Here is a 26,451-nt window from a genome sequence, read left to right on the forward strand (position 1 = left end):
ATTCTAGAACTTCTTTGTCTTGGGAATTTGATAAAAAAAAAAAAAAAAGTGACACCGTTTTCGAACGACGACGAAGGCCGCGACGCGATACTCTTTGAAATCCAAACGGTACCTCCGTCGTGAAAGCCATCGCCGCCGGTGTGACGAGTCAAAGCGCGTCAGAGACTCGGAGCGGATGTACGAATGCGCGAGAATGGAACCGGTTTCCCGTCTTATTCCGAAAGAGTATAGGATATCGCGCACTGCTGGCTGCGTCTCCGATCTTTCCGAGGAATACGAATTCGACACCGACAGACAGGCAGCAGCGGGTAACAGTTGAGCTGAGAGGCTGCGTTTGCCTTCTTTCGCGAGAGGATTTGCATTTTGCCAGCTAAGAGAAAAGCAGAAAGAACCGGCGAGACACGCGGCGAAACTTCGTTCGCAGTTTTTCGAGGGCGGTCTTTCTCTTTCACGTGTTCGGGACGATCGTTGCCGGTTTGTTCGTGGAAGAAGCGCGCGCGATATAACGTGTGCACGACCCCGATACTAAAAGAGAGAAAGAGAGAGAGAAAGAGAGGAAGATGGCGAAAGAACATAGGAGATGTCGAACCGTAGTAAAGTAAAAAGGGTGTGTTGTGAGGAATCTAGCGAATCGCGCGAATGTCGATACGGCGCGAGCACGGCGGTATGATTTTCGACACGATTCCTCTCAGTGTTTTCTCGAGTGCGCGTTACAAACAGCACGCCCGTTTCGCTTGTTTCCTTCCTTTATTTCTTTCTTCCGCCGTGCTCTCGCCTCATTCGTTCCTCCGATCGAAACCGGTGCTCGGCGTTGGCGTGGCGCGTCGAAGCACAGCGATAAAATCCCGTCGCGCGACCAGGGGACGAACGACGCGCTTGGCTCGGTTAGCCGGACGATAAATAAACGACCCTCCCCCAGCGGGGATTCTGGGTTGTCGCGGCGAACCGAACTCAAGGCGCGAACTCAAGTTCGCAATCTTGGAGAAAGGGGAATTAAATCGCTCCGGGATTCTTCCGAGAAAACTTTTGCAACTTCTTCGCGGCGACAGCTCGTTTCAGCGTTTTTCCACCTCTCTCCGCAAGTAGATCTACCAGAACAATCCCGAAATGGCTAACCCGCGAAATTATTTTATTGAAAAACAAATATAAAAAACAATAAGTTTTTAACGAATATGTTAATGTCAATGAGTTTTTTTTTAACTGAAACGTGAGAACGCATCTAAAAAAACACTGATTTGAATAAACGCGATCACTAAGAAAACACATCTTAAATAATATATGCGATACGTACTTCTAAATTTGCGAGATCAAGATCGTTTTGCAAAGACGCGACGTGTTTTGCGAGCAACGACGCGAGATTCGATCCGAGCACCGATCATCGAAGAATCGACAAGGGGGGGTGGGAAGGAATAAGGGGCTCCCGAAGAGCAGGCGCACTTACTTTCAGTTGTATGATGGACTGCGCTGAGATATTAACCCCTTTCTCCTGAAGTTCCTAAAAGTAGGTCAACACTACGGGTAAAAAACCAAATTGCTACAAGACAAAAACAAGGGACGGTGATTGGGTGTGGGGTCGTTATCGGTTTCGGGCGGGAAGCGTGTCGGGGACATCTGTGTGGGCTATATTTTTTGTTTAGGGTGAGGGTGGGTTCTCGTATCTCACTGCTCTTCCGAATCCAAGGCATGCCCAGAGATATACCTAAATACTGTAACTTAAAGTAAAAACACCATTACCAACCAAAAACCAAAGTGAAGAAGCGCGTCATCGACGGTCGTTCGTCTTCGACCGGGTCCCTTGTTTGATTATATGAAAAACAAAAACTTTTACACTTTTTTTATATTAACTACACATGCTTGTTTCTACTCATCTCCTTCCATGTGTGGAGAAATGTATTTTGAAATTTTATTTAAAAGTCCCGGAACGGAGAATCAAAAAAAGGACCTGCAACTTCGAAGCAAACGAGCGCCGATGTAGCGCTTCGTTTCGAATAAACCAACGAGAGAACGCTACACCGAAAGCACCGCACGAGGCAACACGACTAGCTAGAGAACGAACGACTAGGACGAGATCCGGCCTGTCGCGCATCGGGCTGTATGCGACGACGCGCGGATTCCCGCACGTGGGGGCACAAAACTGACAGACAGGTGGTATAACAAGGGCGAGTGAGGGAGTTGGAGAGTGTGAACGGCTGGGGCCGTGGGAGAGGGTGAAAAAGTAGAAGAGAAGAAGCGACGTTGACAAGATGGTAATGACAATGACGGGGTGACGGGAAAGAAACAGTGGGACGACGGGGATGAAGAGCTGAGAGCGCGGCTAAAAGGCGGGGGGGAGGAAAAAAAAGGAGAACGTCCGTCCGGATCGCGACACCATGAAGCGTGTCGCGCTTTCCGAGAAGGAGAAGGTCGGTTTACCTTGAGGGCGACGATTTCCGCGTAGCCAAGCGTCCCGCCGCGGAGCGTCGTCACCGACCTCTTTAACCCCAATCCCTGTGCATTGACCCGTAGGCGCAAAAAGGTAAAAATTTATTTATTTACTCTCGTGCTGCGATGCCGTGTGGCTGTATGGTGGTTGGCTTGGTGGTTCGGATGCGCGTCAAAACGGGAGGGATAGCAAAAAAAAGCGCGTACGCGCGCTCGCGGAACAGATTGCGTGAAATTCGTTTTCCAACACAGACGGTGGAGAGTCCGTGCGCGGCGAGTTTTTCGCGCTCACCATTCATCGGGTCGCGGCGCTGAGGCAATTTCGCCGTTACGCGCGCCACCGTCTGCATTTTGACGGATGGCGCGCGACGGAACGGACGTAAAGATCGTGCATACATCGGTTGTTCGTTTCTCGCTGTTCGGTCATACTGACGCGCGGAACTTTTTGTAGACGAGCAACAGCTGACGCGATTCTCCTCCGGATGATGATGACTTCCCTCGACTTCCTTCGTGATTTTTCCGACCCGTGAATGATTGCGCTTTACGTTTGAGACGCGCGGCAATAAACGTTACGCGTAAAATACTTTACTATAGTTTTTAAATTGTACTGAAAATTAATTTTTTAAACGTAAAACTGGAAAATGGTGTTTTACTGTAACGAAACGTCAGAGAATATTTCGGATAGTCGTTTTTTATTTTAAATAAATTTGAAATTTTATCTCTCCGTCTGTGAGAGAATATAAATTATTTTATGGAACATGAAAATTTTTAATAATAAAATTAAAAGAAATAATCTTTTCAATATTATTAAATGAGATTTTCAAACATATACTGTATCACAAGAATAAAAAGACGCGCTTATTAATCGCCTCTGTTCGTTGCGCACGGACTCTACGCGCGATGACGGTCTCGTCGACGCGCAGCGAACGCACCGATCGATACGACGGATGCGCTTGTTGCGTCGGATCGAGAACGCGGAGCTTTCGGCGGTTTCGCTCTGGACACAAGCGTGTATATATGCATATGCATGTTGCACGGACGAACGCGTCGGACACGCGTCAGTGATTCACAATGGAATCTCGCGAAACCTCCAGGACGAAGCCAGCCGCCGACTCGGTTCTCGACGACGAGGAAGTGACAAGAGGAAGAGTGTTCTCTTGTCGTTTGACTTCGGGAAAAAGAAATTGCGCGCGATCGACGACGCGCGCAAGTGCGCTCGAGCGGAATAAAACCCCCTCTCATTCCCTCCCCGTCCTCGACCTCAATACTCTGACGTCAAATAAAAACGGGTCTTCCTCCGTAGCAACGCGCGCTATAAGAGAAACTGCGGTGCGAAATGTTATTTCAGACGTTCCGACAACGTTGCAAAATAATATATTTTCGCGTTTCCGAGTCAAAATTTAATTATCACGGATAAACGCCGAGGCGAATCAGGCTGCATCCCCCCTCTCTCCGTTGTATGATTTCCCTGAGGATTTGTGCAAAGAGTCCTCTCGTTTGAGTCGGATCGTTCCAACCTAAAGGGATTCCCCTCGCGCGCGCGCGCGCGACATTAATTTCTTCGCCCCCGATATTTGAAATTCTTTCGAGCCTGAACCGAAATCCGTATAACTTACTCGATTAATTGCCCCCGCGGTCCTTTGACGCCTGACGCGATCGAGATAGGCGTTAATAACGTTCCCGCTCGAGTGCACTTTAACCGTGTAAAATAGGATTTGCAGCTTTGCGTGCGCGCGCGCAGCTCGCGCGCGACGAGAATATCGTTTCTCTCATCCGCTCCTTCGGCCGCCGTTTTCCGCCCGTCCAAGGATTTATTTCGTATTCTTCGTGTCTCCCGCGCTCTCTCGCGCCCTCATATACACACACAGGGCTTTACGAGATTGCTCTCGGAAAAACGGCGACGGAAGTTGCAGGGCGAGAAATGAGAGAACGCGCGCGCGCGCAAGCACGCATTTTCGCGTTACGAGTGCGCCGGGCGGATATTGCTTTTCTTCTGCCGAGAGATAGCGTAGCTTAGATACCTTCACTGCGGACAAGACATCGAATCCGGGGCTGCCCAGCTCGCCCTTCTGTCCCTTGTCACCGGGTCGGCCCTGCGAACAAAAATAGACAGTTTGCGTTACGTACGTCGCAATAAATCGTGACAGCGCGGATGACAAAAACTGAGTAACAAAAAAACAACAACGCTCTCTTGTCTCTCGTGATTGTAATGCAAGAAGTATCTCTTCTATGATCGAGAATAATAAACTCCACTTCTTGCAAATTAAATAACAACTCGTTTTCTTTTTCGGAACGAACGTTGGAATTTTTACCGACGGTTTTCAAGAGAGGTTTTTCTCTTATTTCGGAATAAAATTTTTCGGCATTCGTTCGAGTCGGTTAAAACAAAAGACAATTGCGCAAAAAGATATAGATCCTCCTTTTAGAAAATTATCTCTGTGCTTTGAATTACAAATGCTTATCGCTTTCAAGCTTTAATCAGGAATTCTGCTGCAATCGTTTCAAGGATACGCGATAGAATTCAAAATGTCTGTGCGAAGAAGAGCCGCGGAGATTCTTTCGGTATTAAAGTAAATGAGATTCTTTCTGATTTCGAAATGTCTACAGAGAGAAGTTAGATGCGTGCGTTTTTTTTCTTTTTACATTTTTTATCCTCTTCGCGATCGTCGTTCATGCTCGTGCTCTCTACAAGTTTCAGTATTAACTAGTATCGTCTTCACACGTCTTTTTCAGAATGAAGAGTGTGAAACACGTACGTGTGTGGGAAAATAAACAAACTACATTTCTCTCGTCGAGAAGAGAGGGGGAGGGGGGAGGAACAAACGCAAAGAGTAAAATTAAGTAATAAAATGGGGAGGAGTGAGATAATTTACAGATATACAACAATGGATTGAAAGGGTGCACACACAATGCTGAAATCGGAAATTTTAGTCTACGTATTCAAAATTTGACAAAAGCTCGCAATGGTCCATATACAGACATCATCAGGCTGAATCATTTCTAATTCTACCGTAAGCGGTTTATTCAGATTTATACTTCCGCTCGCTGTATCGATGCGCTATATATTTGTCATTGTGTGCGCGCGGGAATTACTCTCTCCGCGCGCTTTTTCACAAACAGGAAATTACATTTGCGCGAAATTGTAGAGACATACATAGAAAGAGAGAGAGAGAGACATTTTCGATTACGCGATTCGGCGAGGGTTAAAATTGCGATTTAATATTTCGCTTGAGATGGAACGGCGCTTGTAATTCGCGTTACTCTGGATGGGGAAGGAGATTTGGTTGGTAAATTCTCAAAGAGAAGACAAACGGCGTGTGTTTGCACCGCCGAGTCTTGTCCGCGCGCCGCGATTCCGAGGCAAATTGCAGAGCTTCCGTAGATCCGCGCGCGCGCGCGCGTCGCAGTTATTTGCATGAAATCCGATATAAACGCCGGGGAGATTCGTTACTATACTTGAATATCGGAGACAGCGAAGATCGATACGTCGGGCTTACGATTGGTCGCCGGCGTGTACACACTCGTTTGCCACACTCGTTTAAAGAAAACGCTGATCGGACAAAGAGAGAGAGAGAGAGAGAGAAAGCGAGAGAGTGAGGAAGGAGTCGATCGGGTCCTTTCTTCCCGCGGCCATCGACAAAACAAATATCTTGCGATATTTGCAATGCACTTATTGCTTCCACTCTCTCTCTCTCTTCCTTTCCCCGTCACCGGTTCTGTCTCCTTCTCTACGGGACACGTTCGCCCGCTATCTGTTTGTTCTGTCGTTTGTACCTTACCGCCACCGAGACCAGCCACGTCACCGTTCTACCACGCAACACGTCCTCGTGTATATTCTCGTCGTCGGAAACCTCACCGTACAGAATGTCTTAGAACTTGTCGCTCACGCATTCTTTCGAGTCGCTCGTGTTCCGATATGCACGCGCATCTTATCCGCAAGCTATACACGCTTCGTTCGTCAAAGAAACTCTGCTAATATTAGTGTCTTAATGAAGCTGCTACGCGTCTGAATTAGTTTGATTAAAATTCTTTCTGGCGAAACTAAGTGAGAGAAAAGACGGCGCGGCTTATCTAGTTGTTTGCATCTGAAAAAAAAAAGAACATTGCATCAAACGTCAACCTTCTTAATTAATCAGTCTGCAACCGAGGAGAAATAGCGGTAATTCTGCGACATCCTGTACACCGTGAAACGTAGACACACACCGTGTCACATGTACACACGTCTGTGTGTGTGTGTGTATGCACATGTATAAACAGAAGCGGCTGCTCTACTTGTAAAGCAAACTAGACGGGCCACAAAGGACCACCGACGCGCAAGGGCTTGTCATGCGAAAAGACATCGCGTGTTACCGAGGTACCCCTTGCATAACCGGGAGTCACGCATGTACAAGGACCTTGTCGCCGTGGTCACGAAAATCGCGCGCGAAAATCTTCATGTATTATTTTATATTATTATTATTATTATTATTATATATATATATATATATATATATATATATATATATGTATACGACAAAACGGATCAAATGTACGTCGAGGCGCACAGAATCTGGACAGGACACTCGGATTCTAGGATACACGCGCGAGTTTGCTGCACAGTCGACGATTTAATTTCCGTATATATTCTCCGCGAATATACAAAGATTTGTCCGCTCGGAGTGGCAATAACGTTTCGTGTGCGCAGTCAACGTTGCGCCAGACAACGACAAAGACGAGACGAGGAATGTCAGGAATTGTCAATCTACGCTCACGTGTGACGTACCCTGATATTTGCGTCCTTCTCGTGTCAACGTGAGCAACAATGCGTCCGTCTTCCCGGACGGAATATTCTCTTACCATTGGATTAAATGATTGTTACGCATTTACGGATGATGACTGCAAAATGACTGCGATAACGACGTGTTGTTGTGTGTTGTTGTTGTACGCACGACTTCTCGGGATCTGTTTTGCCTTATCGATTTACAGCTCGCGGCGGCTTGTTTCGCGCGCGAAAAGAAGATAACACGTGTAATAGACTTGGAGAGTTGATGATGAATAGGCCTCGAACGATGAATCGCACTCGGAGCTAGAAGATATCGCGTATCGGAGAAAATATAGCGATCGAGTAACCGACACATTCGAGTTAATGGAGTAAGTGAGCGCAAGTGAGCGAGCAAATCCTCAATTTAAAATCCGATTCATCTTCGCAATTCGATTCGACCGTCGCCACGCAACCGCGACCGCGACCGCGACCGTCGTACATAGAGAGAGTCGTCTTAATAAATTGTGATAAATCGAAACTGCTGTGCGAGCGCAAATTAAAAGATACGGCGAATTTGCGCGCCCCGCAATACCGATCAATAATCATCTTCATTCTGCAAGAATGTTTTTATTTTTTGCTTACGAGGAATAATATCGCGGAATATATAAACCCCTTAATTTTCTCTCTCGCGTTTTTCTCGCAGTGTAATATTTTTCAAAATTAAACAGTCGTTACAAAAATGCAAACGTAGGATATAAATTTATTAGTTTCATCGCGCATTGTGATACACACACATACACACACAGTATCACAGTGAGGAGTGCTCTGTGTCATCAATTTTTTTTCACGCTATCGGAGCAACAAAATAATAGTTTTTTTTTTCAATTAGTTATATTTTGCAGATATATTTGCGTAAATATCAGCAAAAACATCTGCATTGTTGAATCCTCATGTGATTTTAAACTCGTATTCATTTTCACTCGCTGCCATCGCCAGCGTTTGAGCCGCGCACGTCAAAAACTGTGCGATAGCGTAAACCGTTGAATGCGATACCAAGAGTGTATCGCCCGTATGATTGATCATCCTGCATTTTTGCGGCTAATTCGACGAGCATATGTCGGCCGTTCCGAACAACAAAAAAAAAAATTCAGAAATAAAAAAGGGAAAAAGCACAATGGATAAAACGAGTTTCGATTGATGAGCGCTTAATTGTATCTCCGGTTTCTTGCACTCGCGAAGCGTTTAATTATTCATATGTTGCGACATAATGAACACGTGTCCGTTGTCTTCTAAAACGCCGACCAAATAAATTATTCCTGCTGAAGTACACGACTCCGCGAAGTGAGCTGGAAGAATTCTAAACCCCTCTGTGTGTGTTCTTTTTTCTTTTTTTTTTTTTTAGGAACGGCTGCGTTTGACGGAAACTCGATATCAAAATTCTCGGTCTCTTTCTTTCTCATTACGTTATCTTTGCATCTGTCACCTCGAGAGAGTCGATTTCGCTTGATTGTCGTCTTTCTCGGGAGGGAGTGACATTTAACTGCGTTAAAAAAAAAAAAAAACGTGCCGCGCGCATTTAATTAAATCGACCGAACGGGCTCAAATAAAGATCGAAATAAATTTTCTATGTAGATTACGTAAGCGTCTCTCTCTCTCTCTTTGCAAGAAAACAGACACACGCTCTCTCGAAATACTCGTCGTGACCTTCTTTCACACCTGTGCGAATCGGGGCGAAAAGCGTTGATAATAACACGTCTAATTCCGTAATACCCCCGTTTGCCATTTCGAGCAACAATCAATTGACGTCGTCGTTCGAATAAAACAAAAAACCGGACATGTTTAAAAGATAAATCTCCGCATTTATCGCGCATAAACTATCTTCGTGCCTTCGTGTTCAGCTTTACATTTTCAAATAAAACGCGCAAATATATTTCACGAGTCCCGACACGTCCGGCGGCAACAAAACGAAAAAGGATAAAAATAAATTAAATTTATTATGATGATACCTCGCGCGTAAACATAAATTTTGGTAAAACAGGTTTCACGCCGCGCACGAGGAGACGTGTAATTAAATTCTTTCACGCCCACAATCATTACATTATTAAATAATGTTGCATTCACAGTATGATGTTAAGCGACGTGAATAAAATCATCTTCTCTGCGCGGTTTTTACGACGCAATTAATTTCGTACGCGCTCGCGAGACACGACGAATTAAGATGTAAATTATGTTGGCGAACTTACCGGATCACCTTTGGGTCCGTCCAAGCCGATGGGTCCCTGAAAGAACAGCGCCAGTCAGTGCTACTCTCGTCGCTCTTTCACGTGTCCGTAATGACGAACGAAGAAAAGTGAAAAATTGCGTGCGGGCCGAGCGCGCCCTTGAAATAAACAATCTCATTCCTTGCGTATATGTGATGATAAACACGAGTCGAGCGCGACAAAATATAACCAGTGTCGTGATGAGTCGTTATGCTTCCAGGCACGACAAAAGTGCATTCGCATGATTCTGCGGGTGACAATATATTCTTGCGGCGAGAATAAAAGAGTCGCGAAGAAGAGTCGGGTTGATGAATGGCAATTTTATTTGGCACGCGTGAATATCTTCAATCTCTCGCCGCGTAGCGCCAGTCCTGACGATGCAACTTGTGTATTTAATTGCAGATCGTATTCTGACATTAATGCCTCGTCACCGATTTACGATGAGTTTCTCCCGACACGCAGTTGTCGTAATTTGTTAATCAATTTTGCGCGCGACTGAGTCTCAGCGAGTGAATTTTACGTTTATAGTCAACTTCTTTTGCAAAACATTCAGATGTTTTTCGTGAAAGATACAAAAGATGTTTACTAATTCGTTGAATTGTGTAAATTGAGAACGTGAAAAATATACTTTTGCACTTTGAACTCGAGTAATAAAATGTTTTAACGACATTATTTGAAGACGTTTTAGTTGTTAATTTTTACAAACAACAAGTCGCTCCCGATTCGACTCGGTAATTACAGCTGCGTCAGAATAACAACTTGATACCTTCCAAGCGGAGAAACGTTGATAGGTTGGCTCAAGATTGCCAGCAATTAAAACGAGGATATACTCGCGACGAGCGAGGAGTGCAATTAATCTGTTTCCTCGATGCAAAAACACACACACACACAGTTGCATCGTCAGTTGTCGAAGCGACGCGCATTCGAAAACGAAAATGCCAAATTGTCCGATTTCGCGCTTCGATCGCGCGTATACGGATATCGCGCCGATATTAAATGCAATATTGAAAGAGAAAAAAAACAACAAACAATGTAGGTGAACAGCCGTATCGAGAGCCGGAAGAGGATCCAGGTCGAGAGACAGCTCGCGAATAAAGAGAAGCAGGCCGTACGGGCAAAAATCGCACATCAGCGGCTATGTGTGATACGCATTAATAATAATACTTAAATAGCTGTTAAATGTTCGACAACACAGACAATGTGGTGAGAGAGTCACGGCGTGAGATGATCGGAAATGTGAACAGCAAAGATTGAAAGAGAGACACAGACAGATAAAATAAATAATAATGCGTGACAAGAGAAGAGATGCGAGACAAGTAGTCATACAGACGTACAAAACAGATAGAGAGAAGCGAGAAGAGGAGTGTGGACAGAGAGAGATAGAGAAAGAAAGAGAAAGAGAGAAAATAAAAAATAATATACCGGAAAACCGTTCTTGCCCGGCGTCCCGGCCACACCCTGTAAGAAGGGGTATAAAAAATTAAAAACTCGTTTACACGGAGGCGAAACAGGAGGGGAGCAGGGGAAATAACTCAGGGTACGCTCTCTCGCGCGCGCATGCAAAAGCGATTATTCCGCGGGGCCGACCGATCGTGCTCGCGATATTATCGGTCTTCGAGTCCGCGTGTGTATATATATACATACACAGAACGACACACGGTCCCGTAGGAAGACTACATCGCGTATACATCGCGCAGCCGATAATTATTCCGACCAATTAGATATTCCACGGGCGTATAAGCACGCGCGCGCGCACGCACACGAGCGCGCCGATCAGTCTCCGCTCTCGTTCTCCCGGCGTTCCGCCGATCCGATCTTTGATTACGCGACGATGCGCTCGCTCGATCGCCAATCGCGCCGGGAAATCCGATCGCACGCTCCCGGAACACCCACGAAGCCGCGCGCAACCAGCCCAAGCGAGATAGACGCGCGTATTTCGACATCGATGATCGAGCTCGATGATGTTATCGCTCGACAAATTCGGCTTTCGATCGTTTTTTCTATTCTGTGTCCGTCATGTGCGTTTTTTTTTTTTTTTTTTTTTTTTTTTTTTTTTTTTTTTAAATTTAAAACTAAATAGGCGCGCGCCTTATGTAAATAATAATAAAAACAAAAAGAGACAATCCTTTCGGGTTTTAGAAAGGATCGGATTGTAAAAGCGCGAGAAACAGTCCTCGGTAATTAATTATTTCCTGTACGTAACTGTATTATACTTCGACATCGCGAGCGGAATTAATATTAACTCCTCTTTTCCTTCTGGCAACGCGCTGCAACCCGTTATACCTCGCATTTTAATCGCCGAGTCATCCGACATCGATATTTCGTTACACAAGAGGAGGCGCCTAACAAGAAAACTCCAATTAAATCACCTTGTTACTCTCCTCTCCGCGAAACCTTCGAAAACTATCGATTGTATCGAAGACACGCTCTCTCGGAAATAATCCGGCAAATTATTTTCAAAGAAAAAAAGAAAGAAAGAAAAAGAGATTTTCCTTCCTCGCGAGAAGAAGAATTAAGTTCTTAGAGCGCATCTCTCTCTTTTTCTCTCTCCGCGTGATTATGATTAAATACACTAGCGTGCACGGATCATTTTTTAAAAGTTCAGCTCGTTTTATTCCACGTTTTACAGAACCGTCTCATCTTGAAGAGAACGTGTCCTCGATGTTGTTTCCTCTTTATACTCCGTGCGTGCGCGTGTCCCTCGCGAAGATTGCGCGCGCGCACTCGACGTTATAAGTCATATCGCGCGTCTTGTCGCGTTCCCTTGTCGTCGGTCTCGAGAGCGCACGAGAAAAGGAGGGGCCAGGGAGGGTATGTAACTGTTAACTACTACTTCATGCATGGAGCTGCCGCGCTCCCTAATAAACACACTTCGCACACACATAATTGCACGTGCGACAGTATATTATCAGTGCAAACTACTATAATAAAACGGAGAGTAATATATATATATATATATATATATGTATATAAAAACAAAATATATATATATATATATACATATATATACGTGCCCGCGAGATACGAAGCGACGAGAGCACGGCAGATACTCACCGGCGGGCCGGGCTCCCCGGGATCGCCTTTCTTTCCTTTCTTGCCCCTCTTTCCTTGCTCACCGGGTGGACCTGAAACACGAACAAGAAGAGAAACCGTAAGATCGCTGCTGTACACATATCACAAGTACCTTCCTTCCAAACTCTCACGGCGATAAAAAAAGCAAGCGCAGTAGTAGTTTTTTTTTTGTTTTGTTGCCGCTTCGAACAAGAAAAATGTAGAGATGAGCATTTCCCGTTTGTTTTACAACTACTTCGGGGATATTCCGAACTTGCTCGGCTCTTTAAACAAGTTGACTTTTTCCCACTCTCTCTCCATCTGGTTCCTTCCCCGTTTAAGCAAAGTGTGTCTGACTATTTTTCTCTCGTTTCACGCCTCACGTAGCGCGCGAAGGGGGGAATTCGTCGTTTGAAATTCTAATCGTTCGTTTATCCGGTTTCGGATCTCTTCGAGTGCGAATATTCGATTTCGCGCGCGGGAAGAGATAGCGCACGCGCCCATTCTCTCTTCCACAATCTTCTTTGGTGAAAATAGCCTTTTCAGCGGGAAAAGTGAGATGATTTTCGACGAAATGGGAATGTCCATTTTAGAGGCTTCCGGCCGGGAGAATTGAAGGTAAAAGAACTTTTTATCCCGCGACCACGGCCATTTAGAGAATAAAGGGGGACTATCGTGAAACGCGCGGACACCCGGTATAGCACGGGCGTTACCGCTAACGAAGCGTTTGCCACCGACGGTGGAAATGAGTTTTCGAGGTCCACGGATAAACTTCGACGGCGGTTATACACGAGGTGTCCCCGATATATTCGACACCTGTGCTCACAAACTCTCACAAGAGGTAACATTTGACGAAAACCGATCCTTCTTTTCGTCGACGTGTATTTTCAACGAGACAAACTTGACACAGAACAGACAGACAGACACGCTTGTGTCAACACGCTTTGTAATTTCACGTCCTCTATAATTCATTTACGCTCTGTTCGACTAATTCGATTTGATCTATTTACGTTCGCGAAGCTCACCGCGCTGGGAACGCTTCAATTTTCAACGTGGTTTCGTAAGCGCGCGCGTGTAATTCGAGGCGGCGGACGAATCTATCATTATCCTAACTTTATCTCGCGTGATGAAAGGACATCCGGACTATAACAGCGAGGACCACCCCGTAGCGCGCCGGAACGCCGGCGGGTCGAAGAGTGAATGGGCGAAAAGACCGATAGATTTGACGCGAAAATGAAATTACGTCGTCGTTCTCGCGCGTAGGTATTTTCGAAAATCGAAGGGAACGAACAAGCGAAAATCTACTCGACCTCGGCTCCGCGGCAGCCCACGTGACGGGGCTAATTTTTTTATTTGACACGTGAATTTTTTCACTCTTTGACGCGGCGACAGTGGATGTTACATACCCGTCCGTATGATGTATATATATACGCGCGCGTTCCCCCTTTTCGGCTTCGTTACTTCGGAAAACCGAAAATCCGAGCTTTTCCCCGGTTCGAGAGAGCGCGGCGAATAAAAATATATCGCGCCACGCCATGTGTTTTACGCTCGCAATCCATCACAGTTTTAAACAACATTACTACCCTATAAAAAAAAACTCTCTCGCACCACGCCGTTCTATCGAAAAATATAAAAAAACACTTGTGACTTACGAAGCAAAACCGAACCATATCCGCGAGTTTAAAGGTGCGATCTATTCTTATTACGCTATTTTTTTTTTTTTTTTTTTTGCAGAAGTTAGCGCCAAGTGTATATCTATTATCTTTTTTGACATTTTCACAATTGATTAAAAGCGCTTCGTACTTCCGACGAAAAAAAAAAGCGCGCATATATATTTTTATTTCTCTAGCGAGACAAAGTTGGGAATTGTTACGAATCATAACAAATGGGTGCACAGTTGGACATGCATTTTCACGATGATACGCGAATGGCTCGCCCGAGGGAGAACGCTGCTGCTGCAGCTCGTCGCTCGCGTTATTCTAATTTCCGGCGGGGATCTGCGCCGACGTTCAGGGTCGGGGAGATCCCTCTCCGTTTCTATCTCTCTCTCGGGGAACAATTCGATCGTGATTTATTCCCGGGCTTGCCGGCCGCTCGGACAAGGGCGCGACGAGTGGTTCTCCTTTTATTTTCCATTTATCGCCGCCGGCGAGCAACGCGCAGGGGATGACGTCATATCCTCCGAAGAGGGTAGCCGCGAACTGAAACTAACCCGCGAGAGCGAAGCGCATCACATCAGTGGATACTAACTTCTACCGAGTTAGTTTTTTGTTTTCTTTGTTTTTTTTTTTTTTTTTTTATTATAACCGACGGACTCTCTCCGAGCGGTAACGTGTGAAGCTTACACGAGGAAAAAGTTGCGCGGAAAAAAAAAACGAGCTTTCAATGCGAGTGTTGATAAAAATCCTGTAAGCAAATGTCAAGTAACAGTTTTTATTTGCGCGGCCGACTCCACGTTCTATTTATGCAGATTTTTGTGTTCGCGGAGTCCTTGAATAATTTCAGCAAAAATGTAACTCGCATAACGCGCAGAGTTTCACTCTTCAGATATTTAACATTTTGAAAGCTGTGGAGGGAACAAAAATACACAAGAGAGTACGCGATTTTAATCTTATTTGTGTATAACGTGAGATGTTTCGTGAGATTTTCAAACGTTGACGTTTTATCATGTCAGACACAATACAAATAAATAATAATAAATTAATTAACAATCAATAAGCTACATGTCGCAAATTGATACGTATATATTAATTATGTTTAATTCGATATGATTAATGAAACAATTTTATTCACGTGTAATAATTTTATTACAATTGAGTATAGTTGCAGTATTATTTGTTTATGTTGCATTAAACCGATAATGAAATATAAGTGAAAAAAAAAAAAAAAAAACGCGCGCGAAGGTGTTTGGCAGAAAAATTTGCCGAAATAAAATTCAAGAGGGAGGAGAAAGGGCGAGAAAAAGAGAGAGAAGTAAAGAGAAAGAAAAAGAAGTCGAGCACACACTTCATTTAATAGACACGAAACTGTCAGTGCGATCACCCGCGGCGATCCGCAGCAACACCGGATAATCCACCCTGACGGTTACACCTCGACCGTAATCCACCACGTGTGTAGAAATAACGACGTACGTGCCGATCGCGGTTATTTCCCGACGGCGGCAGCTGGCGAACGCATATGGACGTGTTACGTCTCCACATATCTCGAGAGAACACCGGTTTATATCTCTGTGTCTCTTCGTGAACAAAAAGTCGAAGATGGCATAATCTCCGTCGAGACGCGCGATCCTTTCGAGGATTACGCGATGAGAAACGTGGATATATTATATACACGTCTCGCAGAGAGATCCACGACGAAGATCTCCAACGGACAGCTCTATCAAAATTATACATACATAAATAAGTGAAGTGCGCGACACAACCGCACTTTTGAATCCGACAAGTGGCAACTGAAAAAGATGACGTGAGCGAATTCATTAAGGAGCGATGTCAGAAAGCAATGTAAAGTAATATTTGAGTGTGTTTAGCATCCAGCGAAGAGATTTGTAACTTCTGATTAGATATGGTTGCAAAGAGAGAGTTTAGAAATTCAAACATGTAAAATTTATAATTACATTATAAATTGTATCTCTCATTAATATCTAATATAAAAGACACATTTGTAAAAACGAATAAAATAATAAAAATATTCTAATAATAACATCTCTCCATCTCTCTCTCTCTCTCTCTCTCTCTCTCTCTCTCTCTCTCTCTCTCGTTTCTTCGAACTTGAATATTCGTTTTTTGCATTGTAACACGATATCGAGTTTCTGCGGCGCGAAGCATGCGCGATAAGAAACGTCTCACGAGTTCGGCAATGCCTCCCGGGGGTCGGAAGGAAGAAGCGAAAGCACAGGCGCGAACAGGACGAAGAAGTCGACGGCTAGGCGATCGATCGATGTCGATCAGTATCGCGATAAAAAGAGGAGAGTCTCTCCTCTCGGCGCGCCGCTATTCTCTCAACAACGGCTTGGCAAGTTTTCGCTTACCCGCGGTTCTCATCAGACCGCGCAGATGACAGCTGCAGCCGCCGCCGTCGTCTCGCCTCCTCGAGTACTTGTCGCGAATACCCGGGTTGTAACGAGGAAAGTTTGCGCCAGCGGACATCGCTGATCGCAGCCGCTTGCGGCGCCGGCAAGAAAAGACCGAAACGAGATTTGCGGGCCGCGAGACGCGACGGCCGTCATGTCGAGCAGATTGCGGTATGTCGAGTGGACATACATAACGGGGGATAAGGAAGACACAGCTGTCGTCGTGAGACCGACAGACTACGGCTCGTCTCGAAATTGTTTTTGTTTTTGTTGCAGAAACGAAACGATCCTCGCGGCTGATGTTGTTTGTTGTTTCGATTATGAAACTGATTATAGATTTTTCATAAGCGCGATTGGGAGAAATGTGCGATACTAATAGATCTCATTATTTATTTTGTGTTGTTATTATTATGTTATTAACTCCGAAATTCATATATTAATGCTCAATTGTGAAAACATTTAATATTGACAATTGAACTAATTGCAACAAATATCAAAGCTTTTGTTTAAATAACTCAACTGCAACTCGATAAACAATGTATACACTTCGATAATAAATTATATTTGTTACTGCAAACGGAGATAAAAAATTCCGCGAGTTTTTTCTCTCAAAATGGAAGCTCGAAACTTTGTATCTTGTAAATTATTTTATTGTAATAAAAAAATTTACCTTTTGAAGTTTTTCTCCGTGTTCTTTCTTTAACAGAAAAAAAATCAGTTGTACTTTATGTTTCTCATTGTACTTGTGTACCACTTTTTTTTTTTTTTTTTTTATTTGAAAACAAAACTAAACTGCAGAGAACACGATTGTGCATTTTCGACTCGCAATCGAATCGCAGAACGCGATTCTCTCTTCTCTGTACATTTCATCTCTCAAGATGCTTCGCATACGTGCGATTCCGGACGACATTGCGACCCAATTGCTCGGTAATTCGGCGTGTCTTCATCTCTTCGCCGGACGATTTGCACGGGTGCGGCGATCGCAAAAGAGAAAGACGAAGAGCACACGACAAAGAGACGCGAAAGAAGACACAGCGAAATAACCGCGCAGTCTAGACGCGACTGAAATACTTTGGGACGACGACACGACAACACACAGCACGAAAGCGAGAAACTTTCATCTCTCGTTCTCCCGCGGGAACTCTCCTTTTCTCTCTCTCTCTCTCTCTCTCTCTCTCTTTTGCTCGCTTATAGCAACGCTGCCAATTCTCTCGGAATCTCTCGCGCGAATAAGAACGAGATTAACGTGCCGCGCTTTGGCGAAGAGTTCCGAGGAACGTGTATACACACGCGTATGTTAACGACACACCGCACGACTGTTCCGCAAAATAGAGCCAGGCGGCTGGAAAATGATCGCGGCAACCGTAAAACTCCGGTCGTACGTAAAACCGGCGCATTTCCCGACAGGCGCATTTTCCGCAGGATTTCCCCATTTTCTATTAGGCGGCCGTGAGACGTAGCGGCGGTCTTTCTCCGCGAGCGTTCGACGGGAAAAAGAAATCGACCAAATTCCCCACGGTCCACGGAGCGTCGTCGCGAAGGATCGAAGGTAACTTCCAACGCGCGCGAGATCCCTCGCACTGGCGGGGATCAGCTTGACGCTGATTAGCTCCCATTTTTCCATCCGTCGTCTGTAATAACCGAGTCCGTATAAATTTTTTTCGAAGAGGAGCGGAACGACCGACTACAGAATCGATTAATTAGTCCGCTGACGGCGTTCTCGATTCTGAATATTCTCCCGTTCATTTATAACAAATGCATAGTCATTCGGCGCCGTCGCGCGTTAATTTACGAAGACGTTCGGAATTGAAGTCAGTGTTATACGCGAGCAAAAAAAAGAATTCAAATGCAGAGCGGCTAAAGTTAATATAAGACAAAAGAAAATTCTGGAAAATAATTTTCTGTTTTACATAAAATACGCGCTGATGTTATATGCATGAAAAAAATGCTGGAGTTTGCAAATGAGCATCACGTAAGTGAAAATAATCGAACCGCCCGTGTACGAGCAGTTTGTTTCTCGGGTCATTTAGCGTCCGGCGCGCGTCGCTCGGTTCATCGATTGATGCGAACGCGCCGGGCACGTTTAGATAACACCGTACAGCAAAAAAAGACCGAAAGCGCATTCACCGGCTTTAATTTTCACCGAAAAAGCCAATACATTCCTGAATATGACAGCTATCCGCGCGGTTGAAGTTTCCGCGCATGCACACGGTCAAAAAAAAAAAAAAAAAAAAAGCGCTGCGTCTTTATTAGTCGACCGTTTTTTGCGAAAAGAAAATATTTTGCGAATCTCAACGCCGCGTTACACACAAACACATACGCGCGCGCCTCGAATGACCGTTTTATCTTTTCCGCCACGTACGTGAAAAGGAACTCGTTTGGCTTTCGCGCGGCTCCGGAGCTCCGGTTTCCATGAAATTTATTTCCACGAGAGACAAGCGGTGACGTTTATTCTCCTTTTTCCCCCAAAACTTTTCCCCGACGCCGTGCATCTCTGTCGACGGGCGGTCGCTCGACTTTCACGAATGCTCGTCTTCGGCGCGCTGACAAACCCGAGCGTTTCCGTCGCGGTTAATTGCCGTTGTCGGAGGATGCGCGGGTTGTTAAAAAGCAATTATCCGCCCGCGACCGTATTTGCGAACCGAAGCCGGACGGTGCTCCCGGGAGTGTATTTAGCGGAAGCCGTCGATGGTCAAAGAAAATAATTACCTTTTCGCCGCCGCGCTCGCGAGAAACGCGCGTACGATCGAAATTATTACCATCGCTTGCCTCTTCGCCCGTTGTTCGTTCCTTTATCCGCGCGCGATCAAGTTACGATTACGCTCCTCGTTGGAGGTGACTGCACGCGAAAGGATTATCGATCTTCCTCGCATTACTCTCACATCTCCCACGATATTTCGAGCACGGAGCGAGGCGATATCTAAAATAAGTTATAAAAAAAAAAACCGCCATAAAAATAAATCTGATTCGAGATTTTTGTAAAGCTCTCATCGGTTCACGCAAATAGCTTTTTTCCGATCGGATCACTTGTGTCGCTTAAACATTCATTTCTGAAACTCTGTAATTGGTGCTTATAAAAGCGATGATATTTTTTTTTATTTTTTATTTTGTTTCCCAGTATAAATACACGAATTTATGATTCTAGAAGTTCCAAAAAATATACATGCGCGCGAAATTGGATACAAAATATTTTTTACATACATACACATATCACATACATATATGGAATATATAGAAACACGTTAAAAATCCAAATAAAGTGTCATAAAAACGCGATTTGGTCATAAAAACTCGAAATGCTACCTAACTTTGACTCAACTGGATCAATCATTGGATTAACGGGCATTTAACTGGGAAAATGGGAGCGCGCAAATTGTGATTGGCGTGTACTTCATTTGCTCTTCTTCGATTTGCATCTCCGTCGAGTGATATCGACGCATCATCACCGACGACGACGGAACTACGCCGCGATCGGGATATTCGCGTAGCCAGAATTAGTTTCCGCTATCTGTCTGCTTTCGAAACGGGGCAAAATATCGTCTTTGTAATCGCGAAACAGTTCCGCGATTCCGCAACGGAGGCTTTATCTTCCTCCGGCAATGCGGAGAAAGTTCGCATCGATGCGCGCACCTCGTGCGTCGAGTCGTGACGTCCAAATATACCGGATTTACACGCAATGTTTTCGGTGCTGCTCTTGCCTTTTTATTTTTATTTTTATTTTTATTTTTGGCGCGCGCAATATGAACCGTATGGAAGGGCGCGAGGGAAAAACGACGCGCGCGACGATCGTAAAATCCATTATGAAGCCGCCTCTCTCTTGCCCATCGAAAAACAACTCTCCGAAGGTGCATTTATCAAGCGCGCGGTGCGCGCGCGTATCGCGCATAAACTCGGGCAGCCGTTGAACGAGAAGAACAGGTGAGGTTATTACAATGGGGTAAGAAGCATGCTAAGGACGCAGTTGTTACTGCCGTTACAGTTATCGACACTCTGTCAATAAGCGCGAGCCGTTGTAAGTTTTGCCGTCGTAAATATAAAGAAGAAAAATTTACATCGACACGTTTACATGTATATACATCTCTTTCTCTCTCGAGAAATTTATTCTCCGCAGTGTCTGAAGAATTAATCTAAATTAAAACCGAGTCCGACGGATTTCCTCGAGTTTGCAGTAGCACTGCTCTCTCTCTCTCTCTCTTTTTTAACTTTAAAATAAAAAAACTGTAAATTTCTGTAATTTTTCGAACATGTAAATTACTATCATGAGATTGAACAGTCAGCGTTTCTCGAGGGAGGAAAGCCTCATAATATCATACTCTAATCACCAAGTCAACACTCTAAAGGGCTCGCCGGTGAAGGGTATACCCGGGGTATTCTAGTTCAGCCACGTGCCAAAATTGCTCCGATCGCGAGCGTATTGTTTTGTTTTTATACTTAGACCCTCGACGCCAATCACGGCATAACCGGACTGTCTAGAGACTTCCGAGAGATAGTTGAGAGACGCTGCTGTCGGCACGGAAGAGAGAAAGAGAGAGCAGACTCGACAGACGGAAAGACAGGCGAGGCAGACAAGCAGGCACAGGCAGGCAAGCCGCCAGGCAAGTAGGCCGGCAGGACGAGGAACAGGGAGCAACAGAGAGAGAGAAAGAGAGAGAGAAAGAGAGAGAGACAGAGGAGATGAGATGAGAGAAAGAGAGAACAGAGGACCTCACATGTCGCGGCCGCGGGGCAGCACGGTTACACCGGACCGCCGAGCTCCGATTCCCGCCCCGGTAGTTTCCCATGATTGAGATACATAATCGGTACTCCCCGATGTATCCTACCCTATCCCCGCGCCGACCCACCGCGCGCGCATCTCTCTCGAGTCGCAACTCCCTTCGTCCCGTCAGTTCCTGTACACGTTGTCTCCAACTGCATTCTGCAATGGGAATTCGAGGCACACGTGTGTGTGTATATACATACATATATATATATATATATATCTCGATAGAAGACGCTTCGATGCTTTGGAATTCGATCCTAAAGCTCGAGAGAATTTGCACGATAAGGAATCTCTACTTACTAAAGAAACAAACCTGATTCTAATGTTGAATAAAAAAAAAAAACTTGTGTGTGTGTGTTTCGGCAGAAGAAAACTGTCAGGTTAAGTTATTCGCTGCCCAAGTCTGCCACAATTTTCGCAACTTCGTAATCTGTCTCTTAATTGAGCGCGAAGCAGTCTGCGAAAAGAAGACGAAAGTCGCATTCGGCGAATCTTTGTTCTCGAACGAACTAATGTTTATTTTTACGCGTGCGATATTGTGCGGAGAATATCGTTCGCAATGATTTGATTAGAGTTAAAACCCGCACATGCCGGAAAAAATATAGCAATCAAGCGTCGTCTCCCTCTGTACAATTCGTTGTATATAGCCGAGCGATAACTGCGTTCCAATCAACGCGAGGTATTCTTTCGCCGGCCGTAGAGGGGATTTCGCGTACAAGAGGAACGTGTGTTCCCGGGGGCACACACACATTGCGGCGGCCCCGCGGGCACACAGCGGTAGTCCCGCGGCCCTCCCTCTAAATCATACTCGTCGCCCGCAGACGATGAATACCTCCGTGATACCGGCGGAGACCCCCGGGCGTGAATGATCGTCGGGGTTGTACTACTCCGCTGCTTTACTCCGTATCGTGTCGGCAGTCTACGCCGCTACCGTACACACGCTGCGAAGTTCTTGGTTAATCGCGCTTGCGGCTTTTGCGCGCGGACTCCGACGAGAGCCTGACAAAAGCCTAATTAAAGGCGGTACACCACCGAAAACGTGCGGCAATTGAATTGGTCACTCGCAAATAAGTGATAGTGATCTTACACTTGTCTAACAGTAAAATATATCTAATAACACTAAAATAAATAAGCAAAGAAAATTCTTCCTCGCAAATTAATTCAGTGATTTTTATCATTTCCTTGAAGTGAAATTTTTTTATAGCTTTAATCGCACGCGATTAAACCGCGAATGCGTGAAAAAAAAAACACATGCTCAACGCGGGAAAATTAATAGCAATAAAACGGACGTATCTCATAAAGACTTTCGAGACAACGATTTATGTTCGGGGCGGAGTTTCTGAGGTTAAAGACTGGATTCTCTGCAACGGACAGCGCGGGTAGAAAGGGCCTTCTCGAGAGATAGATAGAGAGAGAAAGAGAGAGAGAGAGAGAGCGCTGCGCGTACCGCGCGTATCTCAAATGTACGATAAAGCGCTTTAATGGGTGTATCACGGCGGTGATATTTGCGACTTAAATGGCTGAAAGCTTTCTCGCCATAATCGCTAGATAATATGCAAAAAACACGTGGGATGTCAGAAAACGTAACCGATAAAAGGTTGAACGTCTATCGACTTTGCTTCTCTAATCGCAAATATACGACCGCTGGATTTTGCTTTTTCTCCTCTGGGAAAACCGCGTCAGCTTGCTGAGCTAACACGGCTTCCAGGATTTACAGCGGAGACGGAATATTTCAAAGACGGTAACACACCTCCAGGCCGGACATTACACTTTGAAATGCGACTGCGCATTATAGGCGGCTCGGGAGATATCAAACGGCGAAGTTCTGTCTGTCTGTGTGTGTGTATGTGCGCGCGCGCATGTGTGCTCCAATATTAAGCATATGTATCAACGATGCACACAGCATCCGCAAAGTTGCCCGGTGCGGTCACCGCGTGACAACGTATGCGCATCTCTGTGGCACGATTTAAAAGCTTAATGACCGTATTGTGTGCAAAACGTTCGTGACACGAGTGATGAAAAGGTTGTATCAGGCTTTGCTTTGTTAAGCTCGACACTTTCGCTCGAAAACGTGATCGCGACAAACTCGCTAATTGGTAATATATTCATTATTTCTGCATCTTTGATCTTCTTTTCCGCCATGCTACACTTGTCGCGCAATAATGGTGCGTACAACAAAACGTTGATCGATGCATATTTGATACGGAGAAATCAAAGGATTCAAAGGTGGATTAAGTCGCGCCTATTGCATTTTGTATATATTATTATCTTTAAACGAAAGGACTGCTAACGAACGTAGTTAATAAAGCGAGAAGTAAGATCGACACCGCGGTCTCTGTAATCCACATCGTCGACCAGGTGCGTAATAAGCATTGTGCGTCGAGATATACGATCTTGAAATGAGATATAAAGCTGAAACGTATGTGGACACGTATCGCTCCATAAACCGGCGGTCGTTCGCATACCCGTTTTTGCATAGCGTCATAAAATTGCTGACGTATTATTTGACAGAAGAAAGAGAGAACGAGAGAAAGAGAGAAATGTCGTGCGCATATACGGGACACTAACACGAAAGGGGACACCCAATAAATGTTCAGCACTGCGAGACGATGTAAGGGCGGATTTATATCTCTGGCGATCGAACCAAAACATTCATTATTCGCGTTTGAAGAATGAAAGAAATAGTTGAGTAAAAAATAATAAAAAAAACTTATAGCAAATAAAATTCAAATCACGACGTTTCGTAAATATAATCAGAGGTAATTTTTTTTTCTTCGCTGTATATATATGTTTCTTGATATCGTAATTTATATAGCGTCGAGCGATGTTCATTGTGGAGATCGCGTCGAGAATCTTGAGATTTAGTCTCGAGCGTGAAAGCGAAGCAAAGCGAGCAAAGGAAGCGCGAGCGGAAGCGCAACCTCCGCGCGCAGACCGGATTCTCCCTCACCGCGCCCCCTCCCTTTCCTCTCTCCCGGCAAACTCCTCCGACTCATAAACCATAACTTATAATCCAAGACACGGATTTTCGGTGAGCCTTCTCTGCTCCCCGAGCCTCCTTCTCCGCAGCGGGAGATCTATTCGGAGCGCGGGGTGGACCGCACGCGGAGAACCGCACAATGAGGAGAATCGTCGTCCACCCCGAGTCTTATTATCCGTATCTCTTCTTTAAATTGTTTCGCTCCGGTTTGCTTTCATTCCTGACGGACCATCATCCGTCCGAAACCCGAGACTCGGATTCCCTCTTCCTCTCCTTCTTCTCCGTCTCGAGTGCTTCTTCGTCCCTAGCTCTCTTCGAGGAATCGGACTATCATATCGATGTAATTCGCCCGAACTTACTGCCTGACCACCGGCAAAAAATATCGACATGAAATTCGAAACGACTTGGCGAACACAACGCGCGCGCAAGCGATTAGGTTACTCTTCCCGCGTGTATTCTATTTTTAATCTTCTTGGGTGCGCAGCAGCACTCGTCGAGAAGCGCATCAGCTGAGTTTGATCATTCGATGCTGTTAGCACAATAATCGATTCCTCGTCACTCGTTAAAATCTGAGAAGTGCGCGCGATATTCGGTTTTTTTTTTTTTTTTTTAACGCTAATCTAAATAAAAATAATATTCTCTCGAATTTGTTCTTGTTATCATCAATTCGTGCAAAATCGCGTGTCCCTTTTGTGTTGCGCGTCTTAATTGCGAACTTTCTCCGGTTCAAACTGTCTCGACACGGCGCTTTCGCGACGCGGAAATTACACATAATCGTAAGCCAAGAGACACGATCGTCTCCGGTCTCGCGTCTATGCTTCGAAATTGTTGAAGTTTCTCAAAGGCGCCATTATTATTATTATTATTAATAGCCAAACTGTCGAAAATTGCTACGCCAATCAGTCTTGCTGGCGTAACACACAGTCGAACCCAATTACATCCCCCAACTATCTTCAATTCTCGGGGTCTCTATAGAAATCTCTCCTTTATACAGAGAATAACTTCCACACAGAATGGGGGAGACACATTTTCGATCTCCTTTCTGCTTCCCCTCTAACACACCCGGATCGAGATTTGCCCTTCCCGCCTCCGGTCCTTTTCTGAAATACTGGCTAACGGAATCACGTAGGCGATTCCTTTCCTCCCACCGTGTACGTAGTAATGGCCCTCGATCCGACACCTACTTTCGCAAGTCGAGTAAATTACACGCAATCATTTATTTGTCAACCCCTTTCTATGAGACTTCTCTACAAACACTCTCTCTTGGTTTCCATAGTATCAACACACAAAACGCTCGTAATTTGATGTCACTTGTTTTTCTTGCCAAACGTTTTTTCATTACAAGAAAAAAATAAATAAATCCGTTTGAGCGGAAGCCACAATAGAAATCTAACAAGATAAAATTTTGTTTTTTCGCATTTCTTATCGTAAAACGCGAGTTCAAACATTTTGACATTATACACGAATGGGTAATCGGTCCCATCGCTAGAGCACCCATCGTAGATTCGACCACGTGGGCGGTACTTTATCGTGTGTTCTTTTCACGCGCGAGATTTACGCCGCCGACGACAATGAACTCGTTATCCCGTGGATTCTGCACCGGTGGGATTTCCGATTACACGCGTGTCCGTGTGCTCCCAAGTACAAACGCGACCCGATCGCCTCGTTCTCTGTCTTTCTCTTTCTCTTTTCTTTCTCTTACTCTCTCTCTCTTTTCTCTTTCAAGGATTTTGATCGTCTCTTGTGATATCAAGCCTGCATGTTGTCAAAATCGATACGATCGCGACGGTTTCAGTTACTCATCCGCAAAATCTCTCCTCCGAGCGATCGAGTGATAAGTATGTGATCGTCGAGTTCAATACGTTCGAGACGACTTTTGTCGAGAGTTTTCATCGATGACGAACAAACACGTGTCTTATTTCCATTTACATCGAGCGTATCTATATAAAAAAATCCATGTGTTTCGCGAAGTGCGCGTTTTGGAGCCGAATGTATCGCATCAATTGTTGCCTCTTTTCCGCGTTGCCGATTAGTTGATCGAGTCGAATCGAATCGGTAAGATTGAAAGAGTAAATAATGAAAAGCGATTTTGAGACAGTTCATCGTATATGTAGAGAAAATTAAAAACGTAACTAAAGTCACGTGACAGGAAAGAGTAGAAAAACAACA

The 26,451-nt window shown here is 45.0% G+C and overlaps 1 protein-coding gene across 7 annotated transcripts in view; it reads right to left on the minus strand.

The window, feature by feature from the left end:
• LOC109863808 (collagen alpha chain CG42342) overlaps window positions 1-26,451 on the minus strand; it is a 138,302-nt gene that overhangs the window by 35,518 nt on the left and 76,333 nt on the right. For 5 of the 7 annotated variants that reach the window (XM_020444379.1, XM_020444382.1, XM_020444380.1 and 2 more), the window contains exons 2-6: window positions 12,478-12,548; window positions 10,846-10,881; window positions 9,406-9,441; window positions 4,443-4,514; window positions 1,442-1,495 (exon numbers count right to left, since the gene is read on the minus strand). In XM_020444379.1, the coding sequence (XP_020299968.1) occupies window positions 1,442-1,495; window positions 4,443-4,514; window positions 9,406-9,441; window positions 10,846-10,881; window positions 12,478-12,548 (269 nt within the window). The remainder of the gene's footprint in view (window positions 1-1,441; window positions 1,496-4,442; window positions 4,515-9,405; window positions 9,442-10,845; window positions 10,882-12,477; window positions 12,549-26,451) is intronic. The other 2 variants (XM_020444378.1, XM_020444381.1) reach the window with 2 other exon arrangements.

The sequence above is a fragment of the Pseudomyrmex gracilis genome, unplaced genomic scaffold, assembly GCF_002006095.1.
Source record: "Pseudomyrmex gracilis isolate BER0280 unplaced genomic scaffold, ASM200609v1 scaffold_13, whole genome shotgun sequence".
Taxonomy (NCBI): Eukaryota; Metazoa; Arthropoda; class Insecta; order Hymenoptera; family Formicidae; genus Pseudomyrmex; species Pseudomyrmex gracilis.